This window comes from Oenanthe melanoleuca, chromosome 27, assembly GCF_029582105.1.
Source record: "Oenanthe melanoleuca isolate GR-GAL-2019-014 chromosome 27, OMel1.0, whole genome shotgun sequence".
In the NCBI taxonomy this organism is placed as follows: domain Eukaryota; kingdom Metazoa; phylum Chordata; class Aves; order Passeriformes; family Muscicapidae; genus Oenanthe; species Oenanthe melanoleuca.
The window spans coordinates 2,123,868-2,138,964 of NC_079360.1; the positions used below are offsets into that span (position 1 = coordinate 2,123,868).

At 56.7% G+C, this 15,097-nt stretch overlaps 2 protein-coding genes and 3 gene segments (V, D, J or C); all 5 read left to right on the top strand.

Moving 5' to 3' along the window:
- Positions 1-542: 542 nt before the first annotated feature.
- LOC130263908 (uncharacterized) lies at positions 543-1,762 on the top strand. Its single transcript, XM_056511764.1, has 3 exons — positions 543-594; positions 1,059-1,353; positions 1,474-1,762. The coding sequence occupies exons 1-3, from the start codon at positions 543-545 to the stop codon at positions 1,760-1,762; spliced, it is 636 nt and encodes a 211-aa protein (XP_056367739.1).
- Positions 1,763-3,009: 1,247 nt separating this feature from the next.
- LOC130263909 (Ig kappa chain V-V region MOPC 21-like) lies at positions 3,010-5,019 on the top strand. The segment is given in 3 exon segments: positions 3,010-3,588; positions 4,429-4,850; positions 5,005-5,019. Coding segments are annotated over 3 exon segments (717 nt in total).
- A 608-nt stretch (positions 5,020-5,627) lies between these two features.
- On the top strand, positions 5,628-10,884 carry LOC130263910 (uncharacterized). Its single transcript, XM_056511765.1, has 6 exons — positions 5,628-5,679; positions 6,172-6,491; positions 6,582-6,811; positions 7,813-8,060; positions 8,520-8,839; positions 10,768-10,884. Exons 1-6 carry the CDS (start codon positions 5,628-5,630, stop codon positions 10,882-10,884), a joined length of 1,287 nt encoding a protein of 428 aa, XP_056367740.1.
- Positions 10,885-10,918: 34 nt separating this feature from the next.
- LOC130263911 (T cell receptor alpha variable 4-like) lies at positions 10,919-13,745 on the top strand. The segment is given in 3 exon segments: positions 10,919-10,970; positions 11,464-11,783; positions 13,629-13,745. Coding segments are annotated over 3 exon segments (489 nt in total).
- Positions 13,746-13,779: 34 nt separating this feature from the next.
- Positions 13,780-14,924, top strand: LOC130263912 (T cell receptor alpha variable 26-2-like). The segment is given in 3 exon segments: positions 13,780-13,831; positions 14,326-14,620; positions 14,741-14,924. Coding segments are annotated over 3 exon segments (531 nt in total).
- The last annotated feature ends 173 nt before the right edge of the window (positions 14,925-15,097 follow it).

Consider the following 15,097-nt stretch of genomic DNA (forward strand, 5'->3'; position numbering starts at 1 on the left):
CGGACTCACAGACACATGGACACGTGGACACACGGACAGGTCTCTCCAGCCCAGTGCACAGCTGCTCTCCCCTGTGCTGCATCAGCTTAATTTCGTAGACACGGAGAAATGCTGAGGCTTCATGCCCACCTTCTGTATCCTGTGTGAGGGGATTTCTTTCCAGTGCCCTGAAGGACGAATCAGGAGTGCTCACAAGACAGCAAAGGGGGGATGTCAGGAAACAGATTATGGGAGTGAAAGAAACACAGAGACTGTCAGTCCCGAGCTCCGTGACACCAGCCCGACTCCCTCCCATGCACCCCGGCCCTGCCGCTCCCGACGTGCAGAGACCCGACGCTCGCCCCACTCCCACCGCTCTCGCCTCCTTTCTCTGTCCGGACTCGCCGAGCAGCGGCGGCGCACGGCTCTGCCCTGGGGCGGAGCTGGGGGCGGTGGAGAGAAAAGAAGAGAACTGGAGTGGAGTATTGGCAGAGGAGGCGGCAGGGCCGCAGCAGAGAGCCGGGGCTGAGGGCACAGCGCTGCTCGGCCGGCGGAGCGGCGCCATGCGGCGGTGTCGGGGCGCGGGGCTGGCGGCGCTGGCCGCGCTGCTGCTCGGTGCGCGGGGGTGGCGGTGGAGGTGGCAGTGGCTGTGTCTGGGTGTCTGGGTCTGCCTGGGATGAGCACTCGGCTTTGCATTTGTCTCTGGCACGCCTGCCTCTCCTTGCTTCTCTTTCACACACTGCCCTTAACCGACCCCTCCTCAATGAATCCGTTCTCTCCCACATCCCCTCTTGTCCGACTCGATTTTTTTAGTCATTCATCGATTCATTCAATCATCTCCCCAGCCGTTCATTTCAGACCCTCTTCTTTCATCCCACTCTTCCCTTCTGCATTCTGACACTTTCCCAAGATATCCCACATTCTTACCTCCAAGTAATCACTCTCCGAGAAAGAGGATCTCCATCCTATTCTCAGAGCACATCCCAGCTACCTGTGGTCTGTCCTCCACTGCCCTTTCCCATCTCTGCGTGCACGGATTTTGGTGATCATAGAAACTGATTGTATTTTCTCCCGTACAGTTGCCGTGGCCGGAGCACAACTACAACAGGAGCCGACACTGGAGACCACCGACGGAACTGGAATAAATATCAGCTGCTCACATTCCCAAATACAGACCAACGATTGGATCCAATGGTACCGTCAGATCCCGAGCGGAGGATTCGAATTCCTCGTGAGCGCTCACAAAGGGATCAGAGAGCTGCCGGCCATTGCAGGAAAGCTGTGGGTGTCGGAGGACGGGCGTTGGAGCGCGCTGTGGCTCGGGCGGCCCCGGCGCGGGGACGCGGCCGTGTATTACTGCGCGCTGGGCCACGGGCAGAGGAGCCGGGGCTGCGGCCGGGCACGAACCGCCGCGGGCGGGGCCGGGCGGGGCCGGGGGCACAGCGCCGCCCGCGGCCAGCAGGGGGCGCTGCCGCTCCGCCCGCCGGGCCCCAGGCGGCTCCGCAGCTCCTTCGTGTGCCCCGAGCCCGCGGGGGCACAGCGACACCGCACAGCCCGCCACGGCCCCGACACACGGCTGCCAGCCTGCCTGCTGCGGGACACGGCCGCCACACACGGCCCGCACTGCCCTCGCTCCCTCGGCCGCCTCTGCCTCACACCAAACTGCTGCGCCCGCCGCCTCTGCCATCGCCTGCGGCCCTCCGGCCACGGCTGCTGCTGCTGCTCTCAGCCTGCTTTGCAAAGCAAAGAGCTGCTCCGGGACAGCGTCTGTGCTGGGAGCTGACAAAGCAGCTGCACTCACAGGCACACAGGGGCTAATTCAGATAGTGCTGTCACCTCAGTGTGTCATGGCATCAGAGGTGTTTGCAGTGAGGCTTTCGGAGATGACAAAGAATTATCCAGCTCTGTCCCTGAAGAAATGTCTCTCTTCCATGCTGGAAGGTGCATAACAAGGACATTTCCACTGGGATGTGGAAGGAAGTTGTCCTTTCATTCCCACCTGAGGCTGGAATTAATTACTCTACTTTCTCTTCTTCATCCACAGGTTTTTCCAAACACCCTACAATATGAATTCAGCGTTTTCATGTAACAGTAGAACATCTGGGAGGGAAAACAATAAATCTGTTGGAAAATATAAGCTTTTCAAATCAACTGAGAGCTCTGTCACACTGACGTTCCACCCTGAACTGATTGGTCCCTTTTCCATCACGTTAGTCACCTTTCTTTCCTGGCTTTAGCAATAATCCAACTTTTAGAGCATGTCACATGATGTTTTCCTCCTGATACTTGATCTAAAGACCCCATTTCATTTGGGGAAATGAGCCTTTCAGCATCCTCAGGAATTCATTACAATGAGCTAGTCCAGAAGAGGCCACAGTCATGGCATGAGAAAGACGAGAATGTCTGGTGCTCTAATATTCACATTAGGTCCATTTTCCTTCCCAAGGCAAGAACAAGGAAAAAGGGAAAGTGATGGCCAAAGCACACAATGACAGCAATGTAGCAGTAGGTGGTAAGGGAATGAAAGGGGCAGCTCAGAGCTCATCAGTCTCTAATTGATGAGCCTTTAGGAAATAGCAGCTGTGGCTGTGGATGGGCTCAGGCTGAGCTTTGTCAATGGCAAAGGGTTAGAGATGATGAGAGAGGACAGGGAAGCCCCAGGGACGGAGAGACTGCCAGTGCTGAGTCTCTGGGATCAGCAAGGATGGTTGCAGGTTTCTTGTCTCAGCACAAATGCTGGGAAGAATCCTCATCTCTCGGTACACGTCTTACCATCTTTTCTCTGGTCTGAGGCCTAAGAAGGCACAATGTTCAAAGGAGCCCGTAGAAGGATAAGCTTTCACATAGAAAATCTGTGGCAAACACAGGGCCCTCCACTTCTCCTTCTAAACCATGGAGAGGTGCAAAACCTGCATGAAAATATTCCTATTTCAACCACTATTGTTGCGTACAATATTGTTCACGTTATTCCTGGAAGGTTTATTGTGCTACAAACCCATTTTAGAGAAAGCCAAAATGACCACTATGGGATAACTCTGGTGGTGATATGGAAAAGAGGGTGAGTGAGGGACCGGGGAGGGACACGTTTGTCTCAGGCAGATAAAGGACAGGGGAGAAGGGACAGAGAAAGAGGAGTCTCCTGCTTACAGAGGAAATTGCAATGAACCCAGACAGGTGAGAAAGCTCAGTGAAGAAAAAGCCCCTGAGCTCCCCAATGGCCAGCACGGGGTGTGCAGCAGAGCTGGCCATTGCAGCTGCGGAGGTGAGGACTCCACTGCGAGCTGAGCGGGAACAGCCCCTTGCCATGGCTGAGGCCCCAGAGGCACGGAATGCTCCCAATGCCGCTGCCTGAGGGAGCCACGGGGGCTGCTGCTGGAGCAGCGAGAAACGCAGCACGAGCAGTTCAGGCACGCCAAGGACAGGCCATTGCTCTGCCTGCTGCCGCTGCTGCTGCCGCTGCTCCCGCTGCACAGAGGCGTTTCCGGCACCTCTGCTATCTCGGGGCTGCCACGAGATTTCTGACTCTTCCTCACTCGGCAAACACGCAGCTTGCTCTCGCCATGCACCTCGCACATCTCATCCTCACCGTCTTCCTGGGACAGCTCCTCGGTAAGTCCTGCCTGTTCCCCAAGTCACCCTTCTTATTCCTTCCCCAGGAAATCCTCAACAGCCCGTTCAGGATCGTGTTGAGTAATGTCAGTGATTAGAAGGGAAAGGCTGAGAAAAGTCGGCTCCTCTTTGTGGTTTTGCAAGTATTTAATTAAGGTTTTCGATTTCTAAAGGAAAAGGGAAGGGAGAGAAGAGAAACCTCAGTCCACGTCTCGATCATTTCTCTCGCCTTAAAGTTATCACCCTCTGCCTCTTTCTTTTCACCCTTCTTCTGTCACCTCAGGATATCTCAGCTGTCTCTGCAGTACTATACTGCTTCTGTTCTAATGTCAGTTCACAGACCTTCTAAACCTGCTCCAGGCATCTCAAACTTCCCATTTCACTGACATTTACAGGGTGTCCCTTTCTGCCTCCAGAGTGATACAACTCTGCCACAGCTTCCAATGTTGTTTGTGCTGGCAGCACAAACTGGGCTCCCTCTTTCCAGTCTCAGCTTTGTGTGTACTCAGGGATCGAGGAGCCCTCGAAGATGACAGGGATGGGGAAGAAGAATGAATCCTTTCCCTGAACATCAGTGGGCTCCTCAGCCTGATTGAGCACAAAAAATTCAGACTGTTTGCAGACTGTCTGAGCAGTAAACTAGGAGCAGGGACAGAGCCCAGCTCTTGCGAGGAATTTGCTGTGCTGAGAGCCCTGATGCCCTACCCAAAATCATTCTCTCCTGCCTCTCTGAAAATCTCAGATCTTCCCTGCAGGACAGAGAGCTTTCTCCAACAGGGATTTATTTTTTTCTGTCTGTAGTCCTTCCTTCTGGAGCTGCTGACATTAACTTTCTTCCAGGCACCTCGGGGCAGATCACGGTCACTCAGGAAGATGGACTAGTCACGGTGAAGCAGGGACACACCTTCCACACCACCTGCAAATACCAGAGCATTAATTTTGGGGGATTGCTCTGGTACCAGCTGCGGAAAGGCCAAGCCCCCCAGCTGCTCTCCTATCAATCAGGGACTGGCCCCAGGCACAGCGGCCGTATCACCACGCACCTGAACATCACGGGGGAATCCAGTGTGCTGAAGGTGGAGGAAGTGGAGGGCTCTGACAGTGCCTTGTACCTGTGTGCTGTGCAAGACACCCTGGTGCAGGGAGCTTCCTGGGCTGTGCAACAATCCGGGGGAGGGAGGGGAGGTGTCTGTGGAGATCTGAGGTTGGGGAAGGGACGCAGATGTCACCACAGTGCTCACCAGAAGTTGCATCGCATGTGTGTACAATGGTCTAATGGTTTTCACTACGTCCATTGTGACACTTCTCCTGGGAAAATATTCTGGACTGTTTTGACTTATTTCTTCATTGATCAATGTCGAAATAAAGAAAGCTATCCCCTATGTATGCCTGAGACCTTTTCCTTCCACACTCCAGCCCTGCTGCTTGTGACCCCACATATTCTCAGCAGAGCCCAGGGCTGGTTCTATCTTCCTGCCCTGGCTGCTCTTGCAGCAGCCCCGTTTGCATGGACACACGTGAAGCACACATTTGTGGATGGCTCCACACTGCTCTGTACGAGCCTGTGTCTGTCCGTGTGTGTCCCTCATCGGGAGGGAATTCCCTGACTATGGCAGGGACACGGAGCACTGCTCTGGCCCTGCACAGCACAGAGCAGCAGCTTGCCAGGCTCAGCAGGAGCCCGAGTGCAGCTGAGTGCTGACGGCAGCTGCTCGCTACAGATGTGTGCAGGGAAGAGGCGCTGAAATGCAGCCCCTGTGTCCCGAGCCCTCCCTTTCCTGCCCCTCCAAAGCTTTCACTAGCGTGATATGGATGGATGTGCTGGCGATGCAGTGTGTGTGGTGTGTGGGATGGGACAGAGGTGTCTCCTGTCCCCGGCCATGCCAAACGTCCTTGTGTCGCTCGCTGTGCCGCTGCTGGGAGAGGCGGGGGCTGAGGCCGGCCGGGGCGGAGCTGTTGGCGTGGCAGAGGAGGCGGCAGGGCCGCAGCAGAGAGCCGGGGCTGAGGGCACAGCGCTGCTCGGCCGGCGGAGCGGCGCCATGCGGCGGTGTCGGGGCGCGGGGCTGGCGGCGCTGGCCGCGCTGCTGCTCGGTGCGCGGGGGTGGCGGCCAAGGGGCCGCGCCCGGGGCTGGGCTCATCCCGCACGTCCCTCCAGGCTGCCCTCCTGCCTGGCTGCTTCACACACCTCTCCCCTCACGCTCTTCCCCCTTCGTTCCTCCTTCTTTTCCATCTCTTTCTCCCTCTCAAATCTCCGGATTCTATTCTCTCCTCATCCCTGCAAAAGATTCCTTTTTTACAAATTACGGAGTCAGCTCCTTACCTTTTCTCCCTTCCAACTTTTCCGTCTCTTCGTGCTTTCTCCACCTCCTTCCGTTCTCAGGTGACTCTCCTGAGCATCCTGTAGTTCACGCATTCATCACTCCACAAACGATTTCTGGACACTTCTGTTCCTGCTTACCTTAAAACCCTCTGGGAACTCTTTTACTGCCCGTCTCTGCAGATTGCTGGCTGTTTCTGCGAGCTTTGTTCTGTGCAGCTGGGCAGTGTAGGATTTCAGGTTTGTATTTTTTCTGTCCCCGGCAGTGGCTTCAGGCAGAGCCCAGGTGCAGCAGGAGCCATTCCTGGAGACCACCGAGGGCACCGGCATCGCAATCAACTGCTCACATCCCAGCAAACGGAGTGGCGATTACATCCATTTCTACCGTCATCTCCCTGGCCAAAGCCCCGAATTCCTCATATACACTACTGGAACCTCCAAGGATGTTCCGGCCATGGCAGGAAAGCTGTGGGTGTCGGAGGACGGGCGTTGGAGCGCGCTGTGGCTCGGGCGGCCCCGGCGCGGGGACGCGGCCGTGTATTACTGCGCGCTGGGCCACGGGCAGAGGAGCCGGGGCTGCGGCCGGGCACGAACCGCCGCGGGCGGGGCCGGGCGGGGCCGGGGGCACAGCGCCGCCCGCGGCCAGCAGGGGGCGCTGCCGCTCCGCCCCCGGCAGCTCCAGCTCCGAGTCCCCGCGCGCGCTCGGCCCCTCTGCTCAGCGCGGCTGCGGCAGCTCCGCTCCTGGCGGCAGCGAACAGCCCCGCCCGGCCACGGCTCCGTGCGCGCTGACACGGTCTGCCTGCGGCACCGACGGCAGCACGGCCCTTCCCAAACTATCTCTTCCTCCTTCAGGAAGAACTCTGTGCCTTCTCTGGAACGAGGCATCCTCCTGCCTGTCTACAAAGGGTGGCTAGCGTTGTGTCCAAAATGCATCAGCTAGGGTACACATTCCCACCCAGCCCATAGCAGGTCTGTTTCCTCTCTCCTCTTCCCAAAGCTGCTGAGCTCTGTTCTGAAGGGCAAGGGACATCATCAGGTCGTTCATGTGAGGAGCCGCCAATAGCATGCTACACTGAAATTTTAGCTCATTTGTCGGAGCCATTATGCAGATTAAATTATTTCTACATAAACTGTTCCCATAGTCCGACACTACATTGGAGGCAGTCGTACTTAAACTTCCCACTAAGGAGGTGTTCAGAATGCAAGGTGGTCCCTTCTGATTCTTGGGACTTGATGGATTTCCCTGACAATTTTACCCACACATCCTACCAGAAAATCAGATCCAGAATGGAGCTCCAGAATGGGCTCCTCTCAATGGAGGTACAGTCCTGCAAAAACCTTGCTTTACTGGGAGATTCCACGGGCTCACACCTACCTTAAGGACACATCCACCTACTGTGGCTTTGGATCTTCCATGGGATGGATTTCTGCACTACCACGGACCCTCATAGACTGTAGGGGGACAGCCTCCCCCACCATGGTCTTCATCACAGGCAGCAGAAATATGAGCCCTCTGGTGCCTGCAGAAGCTCCTCTCCCTCCTTCCTCACTGTCCTTCCTGACTGCAGAGTTCTTTCTCTCACAGAATCCCACTCCTCTCTCCCCGCTGACGTCGCACAATAATTTTCCTGCCTTTCCAATCTTTGCCGGCACAGATGCTCTCTTTGACAGGCAAGGAGCCCGGGCTCTGGAGGCCAGCAGGACCCTCTGCCTCTTGTGTCCCTTGTCTGTTTTTACAAACACGTGTCCCGATGGAGAATTCTGAAATCCCCACGTCCCAGTGGAAGGGGAACGGGAAGGAATAGACGGTGCGGGAGAGGGGAGAAAAGAATCGGTGGGTCCTGTGCTCCCCGGGACAAACGGCTCCCGCTCGGCGCACCTGGCCCCGCTGTCTCCGTGGGCCGCAGCTCCGATCGCTGCCCCGCTCCCACCGCTCTCCTCCCCCCGCACCCAGCCAGGAGCCGGCGAGAGCCCGAGCGGCACCGGCGCAGGGCTGAGCCCCGGGGCGGAGCTGGCGGCGGGGGAGGGCAGAGCGAAGGAGAGAAGCGGCGCTGGCGGAGCAGAGAGCCGGGGCTGAGGGGGCAGCGAGGCTCGGCCGGCGCCATGCGGCGGTGCCGGGGCGCGGGGCTGGCGGCGCTGGGCGCGGTGCTGCTCGGTGCGCGGGGTTTGACAGCAAGGGGGCCGGGGCTGGGGCTCGGGTATTTCCCGGGGAGACTGGAGCTGATTCTTGCCTCTAGTACGCAGCTTTTTCTCTATCCCTGCCTCTCTGCCATCTCTCATTCACAGAAATCTTCATGGTTTGTGTCGGTAAATCCCGCTTGCACGTATTCTTGCATTTCCAGGCACCTGTATTTTGCACTATGCATACAGCATTTATTTTTGCACTGAACAAAGCATTCTGTTCATTAATAAATCTTTCCATTTCTCCATCCATGTGTACATTTGTGGACCTGATTTTGCCTAATCTCTGCATGCATGGATTTCGAATTTCTCACATTTCCTTCCAGTGTGGCTCTGCCTTGCGCCCACTCACTATTCTTGACGCTGTCTGGCAAAAGAAACCTCAGAATCGCAGGTTTTCGACAATGTTTGTCCTTTCTTCCTTCTTTCCCAGCTGTGGCTGCCGACACAGACCGAGTGCAGCAGAAGCCGTGGGCAGAGACCACCGAGGGCACCGGCCTGAACCTCACTTGCCTGCACCCCGAGATTGCTGCCGACTCTACCCAGTGGTATCGCAAATTCCCAGACCAAGCACCGCAGCTGGTAGCAATGGCTGTCCGAGGCACAAAACCCGTGCTGGAGCCAGAGGGGACTCTGTGGGTGTCGGCAGATCGATGTTGGAGCGCGCTGTGGCTCGGGCGGCCCCGGCGCGGGGACGCGGCCGTGTATTACTGCGCGCTGGGCCACGGGCAGAGGAGCCGGGGCTGCGGCCGGGCACGAACCGCCGCGGGCGGGGCCGGGCGGGGCCGGCAGGGGCCGCTCCGCTCCCGGCTGACGCCGCTGGGCGGGACCGGCACCGAGCCGAGCCTGGAACCCACGGGACCTCGGCCGGGAGCCACCACGGGCCTGGCCTTCCACGAGAGACCCCTCCGAGCTCAAGGATGCTGCCCTGCAATGTGTATAAAGTAATTCTGCTGGAGAGGAGCATTTCACTAGCGCCCAAGGGAATCAGGGAAGGTATTTCTGAGCGTGATGGCAGCCAAAGAAAGGCTCAGGGGATTTTGGCTCATTGCTCGCTGAGGAAGGGACCTGCTCAAATGACAGGGAAAAGACTGGCACAGTCAGTGCCTTTTTGCCCTCATTTCAACTGGACTCACTTCGCCTTAGTTCCATCACATCGGTGAGGCTCCCTGAAGCCTTTCTGGGAATAAATCAGAACCCAGAGTAGAAGAAGAAATAATTAAACATCTCCCACTGCACATACACTGTTCACAGTATTACAAACACACCCTAATACTAACTCATAGCCCTGCATTTATGAAGAGATTTGTGCAAACACATTTCCAAAGCAGATCCAAGCACTGATACTTCTCCTTCTGGCACGTCCCCACAGATGTTCAAACAGTCACACTCACTCTCATTCCTGCCCCTGCACCCAAGTCTTTGCACCACATCTACAGGAACATTCCTGACCAGAGATGTGCACTCAATAAAGCACATCCCAGGATGTATCTATTCCCAAACACGCATACACCTTGCCTTCTTCTCTCCACAGCTCACCCTGATGCTCACCGGCTTTTCCATCCTGATGGGTCAGCACTGGGCTGCTGGTTTCAATCCTGCCCGGTTAGAACTGCCTTCAGGAAAGTATTCGGGCCTCGTTGGACATCTTACCCTCTGTTCAGCCTGCGAGTACACAAACTATGCCATGGGATTGTCTCACTCCTTGTCCTTCCCCACAAGGCTCCAGCCCTGCTGCTCTTGGTCCCAGGACTCCTCAGCAGCGTCCATGGCTGGTTGTGTCCTTTCCTCTGTTCCTGGTTTGTGTGTGTTTTTGTGTTCAGGCAGGGAACACAGGAATGCACGTGGGAGCACAAATTCGTGCATGAATTCACCCCAAAGTGCAGGATCATTTGTGTGTGTGTGTGTGTGTGTGTGTGCGTGTGTGTGTGTGTGTATGTGTGTGTGTGTGTGTGTGTGTGTGTGTGTGTCCTGTTGTGTTACTAAACAGATGGTCTCTGGTGCTCTGCCCTGAGCATCACGGAGCAGCATTTTCCCAGACTCTGAAGGACTTTGAGTGCAGTTGAACAATAATGTAACAGACTGCAGGAGATTTGTCCAGGGAAGAGGTGCTGAAATGCAGTCCCTGCTTCCTGGGCCCTCCTTTTCCATCTGCTCTGAACATCACGATCTCCTACTACCAATTGCTGGCCCCAACAAGGATGGTATCACCCAAGTTTGGACTTCTTAGCCTAATTCTGTTTGAAATGTTTACAGTACGTCAGCATAACTGTGAGCACTCACACAAACACAGACACACGGACTCACAGACACATGGACACACGGACAGGTGTCTCCAGCGCAGTGAACAGCTGCTCTCCCCTGTGCTGCATCAGCTTAGTTTCGTGGACACGGAGAAATGCTGAGGCTTCCTGCCCACCTCCTGCATCCTGTGTGAGGGGATTTCTTTCCAGTGCCCTGAAGCACGAATCAGGAGTGCTCACATGACAGCAAAGGGCTGATGTGAGGAAACAGATTATGGGAGTGAAACAAACACAGAGACTGTCAGTCTTGAGCTCCGTGACACCAGCCCGACTCCTTGCCATGCACCCCGTCCCCGCCGCTCCCGACGTGCAGAGACCCGACGCTCGCCCCACTCCCACCGCTCTCGCCTCCTTTCTCTGTCCGGACTCTCCGTGCAGCGGCGGCGCACGGCTCTGATCTGGGGCGGAGCTGGGGGCGGCGGAGAGAAAAGAAGAGAACTGGAGTGGAGTATTGGCAGAGGAGGCGGCAGGGCCGCAGCAGAGAGCCGGGGCTGAGGGCACAGCGCTGCTCGGCCGGCGGAGCGGCGCCATGCGGCGGTGTCGGGGCGCGGGGCTGGCGGCGCTGGCCGCGCTGCTGCTCGGTGCGCGGGGGTGGCGGCCAAGGGGCCGCGCCCGGGGCTGGGCTCATCCCGCACGTCCCTCCAGGCTGCCCTCCTGACTGGCTGCTTCACACAGCTCTTCCCGCGAAGGGTTCTCCTTTTTATGCCTCCTTCTTCTCCATCTCGTTCTCCCTCAGAATTCCCCGGATTCTATTCTTTGCTCATCCCTGTAAAACATTGCTTTTTCATAAGTTACGAAATCACCTTCTTATCGTTTGTCGCTTCTAAGTTTTCCGTCTTTTTGAGCTTTCTCTCACCTCCTCCCGTTCTCAAGCGACTCTCCTCAGCTTCCTGTCACTCAAGCAGTTATTTCTCCACAAACGATTCATGGACACTTCTGTTCCTGCTATCTTGAAATCCTCTGGGAATTGTTTTCTTCTCCTTCTCTGCACGGTCCTAATTGTTTCTGCTAGCTTTGTTATTTGCAGCTGGGTAATGTGGATTTTCATGTTTGTATTTTTTCTGTCCCGGGCAGCGGCTTCAGGCAGAGCCCAGGTGCATCAGGAGCCATTCCTGGAGACCACCGAGGGCACCGGAATCAACATCAGCTGCTCACACCCCAAGAAACAGATTGAGGATTTAATTCATTTCTATCGTCAGTTCCCTGGCCAAAGCCCCAGATTCCTGGCACTCACTACTAGAGGATCCAAGGATGTTCCGGCCATCGCAGGAAAGCTGTGGGTATCGGCAGATCGGAGCTTTAGCGCGCTGTGGCTCGGGCGGTCCCGGCGCGGGGACGCGGCCGTGTATTACTGCGCGCTGGGCCACGGGCAGAGGAGCCGGGGCTGCGGCCGGGCACGAACCGCCGCGGGCGGGGCCGGGCGGGGCCGGCAGGGGCCACTCCGCTCCCGGCTGACGCCGCTGGGCGGGACCGGCACCGAGCCGAGCCTGGGACCCGCGGGACCCCGGCCGGGAGCGAACACGGGCCTGGCCTTCCATGAGAGACCCCTCCGAGCTCAAGGATGCTGCCCTGCAATGTGTACAGAACAATTCTGATGGACAGGAGCATTTCACGAGCGCCCAAGGGAATCAGGGAAGGTATTTCTGAGCGTGCTGGCAGCCAAAGAAAGGCTCAGGGGATTTTGGCTCATTGCCCGGTGAGGAAGGGAACCTGCTCAAATGACAGGGAGAAAGTTGGCAGAGTCCGTGCCTTTTTTGCCCTCATTTCAACTGTACTCATTTCGCCTCAGTTCCATCATATCCGTGAGGCTCCCTGAAGCCTTTCTGGGAATAAATCGGAACCCAGAGTAGAAGAAGAAATAATTAAACATCTCCCACTGCACATACACTGTTCACAGTATTACAAACACACTTTGGAGCGTGCACACCCCCAAAGAGTAAATCAAAACTCTGCATTTAGAGGTGTGTGCCCACACATTTCCAAAGCAGACACAAGCACTGACACTTCTGGTATGTCCCCAGAGATGTGCAAACACTCACACTCACTCTCATTACTGCTCCTGTACCCAAGTCTTGGCACGCACATCTACAGAAACGTTCCTGACAGAGATGTGCACACATAAAGCACATGGTAAGATTTATCTATTCCCACACACTCACACCAACTCCCTTCTTCCCTCCTCATCTCACGCTGACACTCACTGGTTTTTACCTCCTGATGGGTCACCATTGGGCTGCTGGTTTCAATCCTGCCCTGTTAAAACTGCCTTCAGGAAAGTATTCGGGCCTCGTTGGACATCTTACTCTCTGTTCAGCCTGCGAGTACACAAACTATGCCATGGGATTGTCTGACTCCTTGTCCTTCCCCACAAGGCTCCAGCCCTGCTGCTGTTGGCCCCGGGTTTCCTCAGCAGCATCCACGGCTGGTTGTGTCCTTGCCTGTTTTCCTGGTTTTTGGGTGCTTGTGTTCAGGCAAGGACAACAGGAATTCTTGTGGGAGCAGAAATTTGTGCATGAATCCACCGCGATGTGCAGGAGCGTGTGTATGTGTGTGTGTGTGTGTGAAATGCATTGATCACACTGAAGATGCTCTCTGCTGCTCTGCCCTGAGCATCACAGAGCAGCATTTTCCCAGACTCACAATGAGTCTGAGTGCAGTTGAACAGTGATGTAGCATCTCTCAGGAGATTTGGTCAGGGAAGAGGCGCTGAAATGCAGTCCCTTCTTCCTGGGCCCTCCTTTTCTATCTTCTCAAAACATCGTGTTCTGCTACTGCTGGCCCCAACAAGCGCCCAAGTTTGGATTTTAAACTTAATTAGTTTTGAAATGTTGGCAATGCCTCAGTTAGACTGAGAGCGCTCACAGAGACACGGACACATGGACACACGGACAGGTCTCCCCAGCCCAGTGCACAGCTGCTCTCCCCTGTGCTGCATCAGCTTGGTTTCGTGGATACAGAGAAATGCTGAGGCTTCCTGCCCAGCTTCTGTATTCTGTGTGAGGGGATTTCTTTCCAGCTCCCTAAAGGACGAATCAGGAGTCCCCACAAGACAGCAAAGGGCTGATGTGAGGAAACAGATTATGGGAGTGAAAGAAACACAAACACGGTCAGTCCCGAGCTCCGTGACACCAGCCCGACTCCTTGCCATGCACCCCGTCCCCACCTCTCCCGCAGAGACCCGACGCTCGCCCCAATCCCACCGCTCTCGCCTCCTTTCTCTGTCCGGACTCTCCGTGCAGCGGCGGCGCACGGCTCTGATCTGGGGCGGAGCTGGGGGCGGCGGAGAGAAAAGAAGAAAACTGGAGTGGAGTATTGGCAGAGGAGGCGGCAGGGCCGCAGCAGAGAGCCGGGGCTGAGGGCACAGCGCTGCTCGGCCGGCGGAGCGGCGCCATGCGGCGGTGTCGGGGCGCGGGGCTGGCGGCGCTGGCCGCGCTGCTGCTCGGTGCGCGGGGGTGGCGGCCAAGGGGCCGCGCCCGGGGCTGGGCTCATCCCGCACGTCCCTCCAGGCTGCCCTCCTGACTGGCTGCTTCACACACCTCTCCCATCCAGCTCTTCTCCCCTTCGTTCCTCCTTCTTCTCCATCTCCTTCTCCCTCTGAAATCTCCGGATTCTATTCTCTGCTCATCCCTGCAAAACATTCCTTTTTTACAAATTACGGAGTTAGCTCCTTATCCTTTCTCCCTTCCAACTTTTCCGTCTTTTCGTGCTTTCTCCCACCTCTTTCCGTTCTCAGGTGACTCTCCTGAGCATCCTGTAGTTCACGCATTCATCACTCCACAAACGATTTCTGGACACTTCTATTCCTGCTTATCTTGAAACCCTCTAGGAACTGTTTTACTGCCCATCTCTGCAGATTGCTGGCTGTTTCTGCGAGCCTTGTTCTGTGCAGCCGGGCAATGTAGGATTTCAGGTTTGTATTTTTTCTTTCCACGGCAGTGGCTTCAGGCAGAGCCCAGGTGCAGCAGGAGCCATTCCTGGAGACCACCGAGGGCACCGGCATAGGAATCAACTGCTCACACCCCAGCAAACGGACCGGCGAATACATCCATTTCTACCGTCATCTCCCGGGTCAAAGCCCCGAATTCCTCACATACACTACTGGAACCTCCAAGGATGTTCCGGCCATGGCAGGAAAGCTGTGGGTGTCGGAGGACGGGCGTTGGAGCGCGCTGTGGCTCGGGCGGCCCCGGCGCGGGGACGCGGCCGTGTATTACTGCGCGCTGGGCCACGGGCAGAGGAGCCGGGGCTGCGGCCGGGCACGAACCGCCGCGGGCGGGGCCGGGCGGGGCCGGGGGCACAGCGCCGCCCGCGGCCAGCAGGGGGCGCTGCCGCTCCGCCCGCCGGGCCCCAGGCGGCTCCGCAGCTCCTTCGTGTGCCCCGAGCCCGCGGGGGCACAGCGACACCGCACAGCCCGCCACGGCCCCGACACACGGCTGCCAGCCTGCCTGCTGCGGGACACGGCCGCCACACACGGCCCGCCCTGCCCTCGCTCCCTCTGCACTCGCACTGCCATGAGTAAGGAAGGTGTTCTTTGAATCCCACCTGAGGCTGCAATCAATTACTCTACATTCTCTTCTTCATCCACAGGTTTTTCCAAACACCCTTGGATGTGAGTTCAGCATCTGCCTCAAACAGTAGGACATCTGGGAGGGAAAACATTAAATCTGTTGGAGTAGGGAAGCTTTTCAAAACAGCAGGGAGCTCGGTC

Excerpts from the sequence above, each read along its gene's own strand:
- LOC130263908 (XM_056511764.1), top strand. The coding sequence starts at position 543 with ATGCGGCGGTGTCGGGGCGCGGGGCTGGCGGCGCTGGCCGCGCTGCTG. Across the intron at positions 595-1,058 it reads GCTGGCCGCGCTGCTGCTCG|TTGCCGTGGCCGGAGCACAA; the intron begins GTGCGCGGGGGT and ends TCTCCCGTACAG. Across the intron at positions 1,354-1,473 it reads TACTGCGCGCTGGGCCACGG|GCGGCTCCGCAGCTCCTTCG; the intron begins GCAGAGGAGCCG and ends GCCGGGCCCCAG.
- LOC130263910 (XM_056511765.1), top strand. The coding sequence starts at position 5,628 with ATGCGGCGGTGTCGGGGCGCGGGGCTGGCGGCGCTGGCCGCGCTGCTG. Across the intron at positions 6,812-7,812 it reads CTCCTGCCTGTCTACAAAGG|CTCCGATCGCTGCCCCGCTC; the intron begins GTGGCTAGCGTT and ends CGTGGGCCGCAG. Across the intron at positions 8,061-8,519 it reads GCTGGGCGCGGTGCTGCTCG|CTGTGGCTGCCGACACAGAC; the intron begins GTGCGCGGGGTT and ends CTTCTTTCCCAG.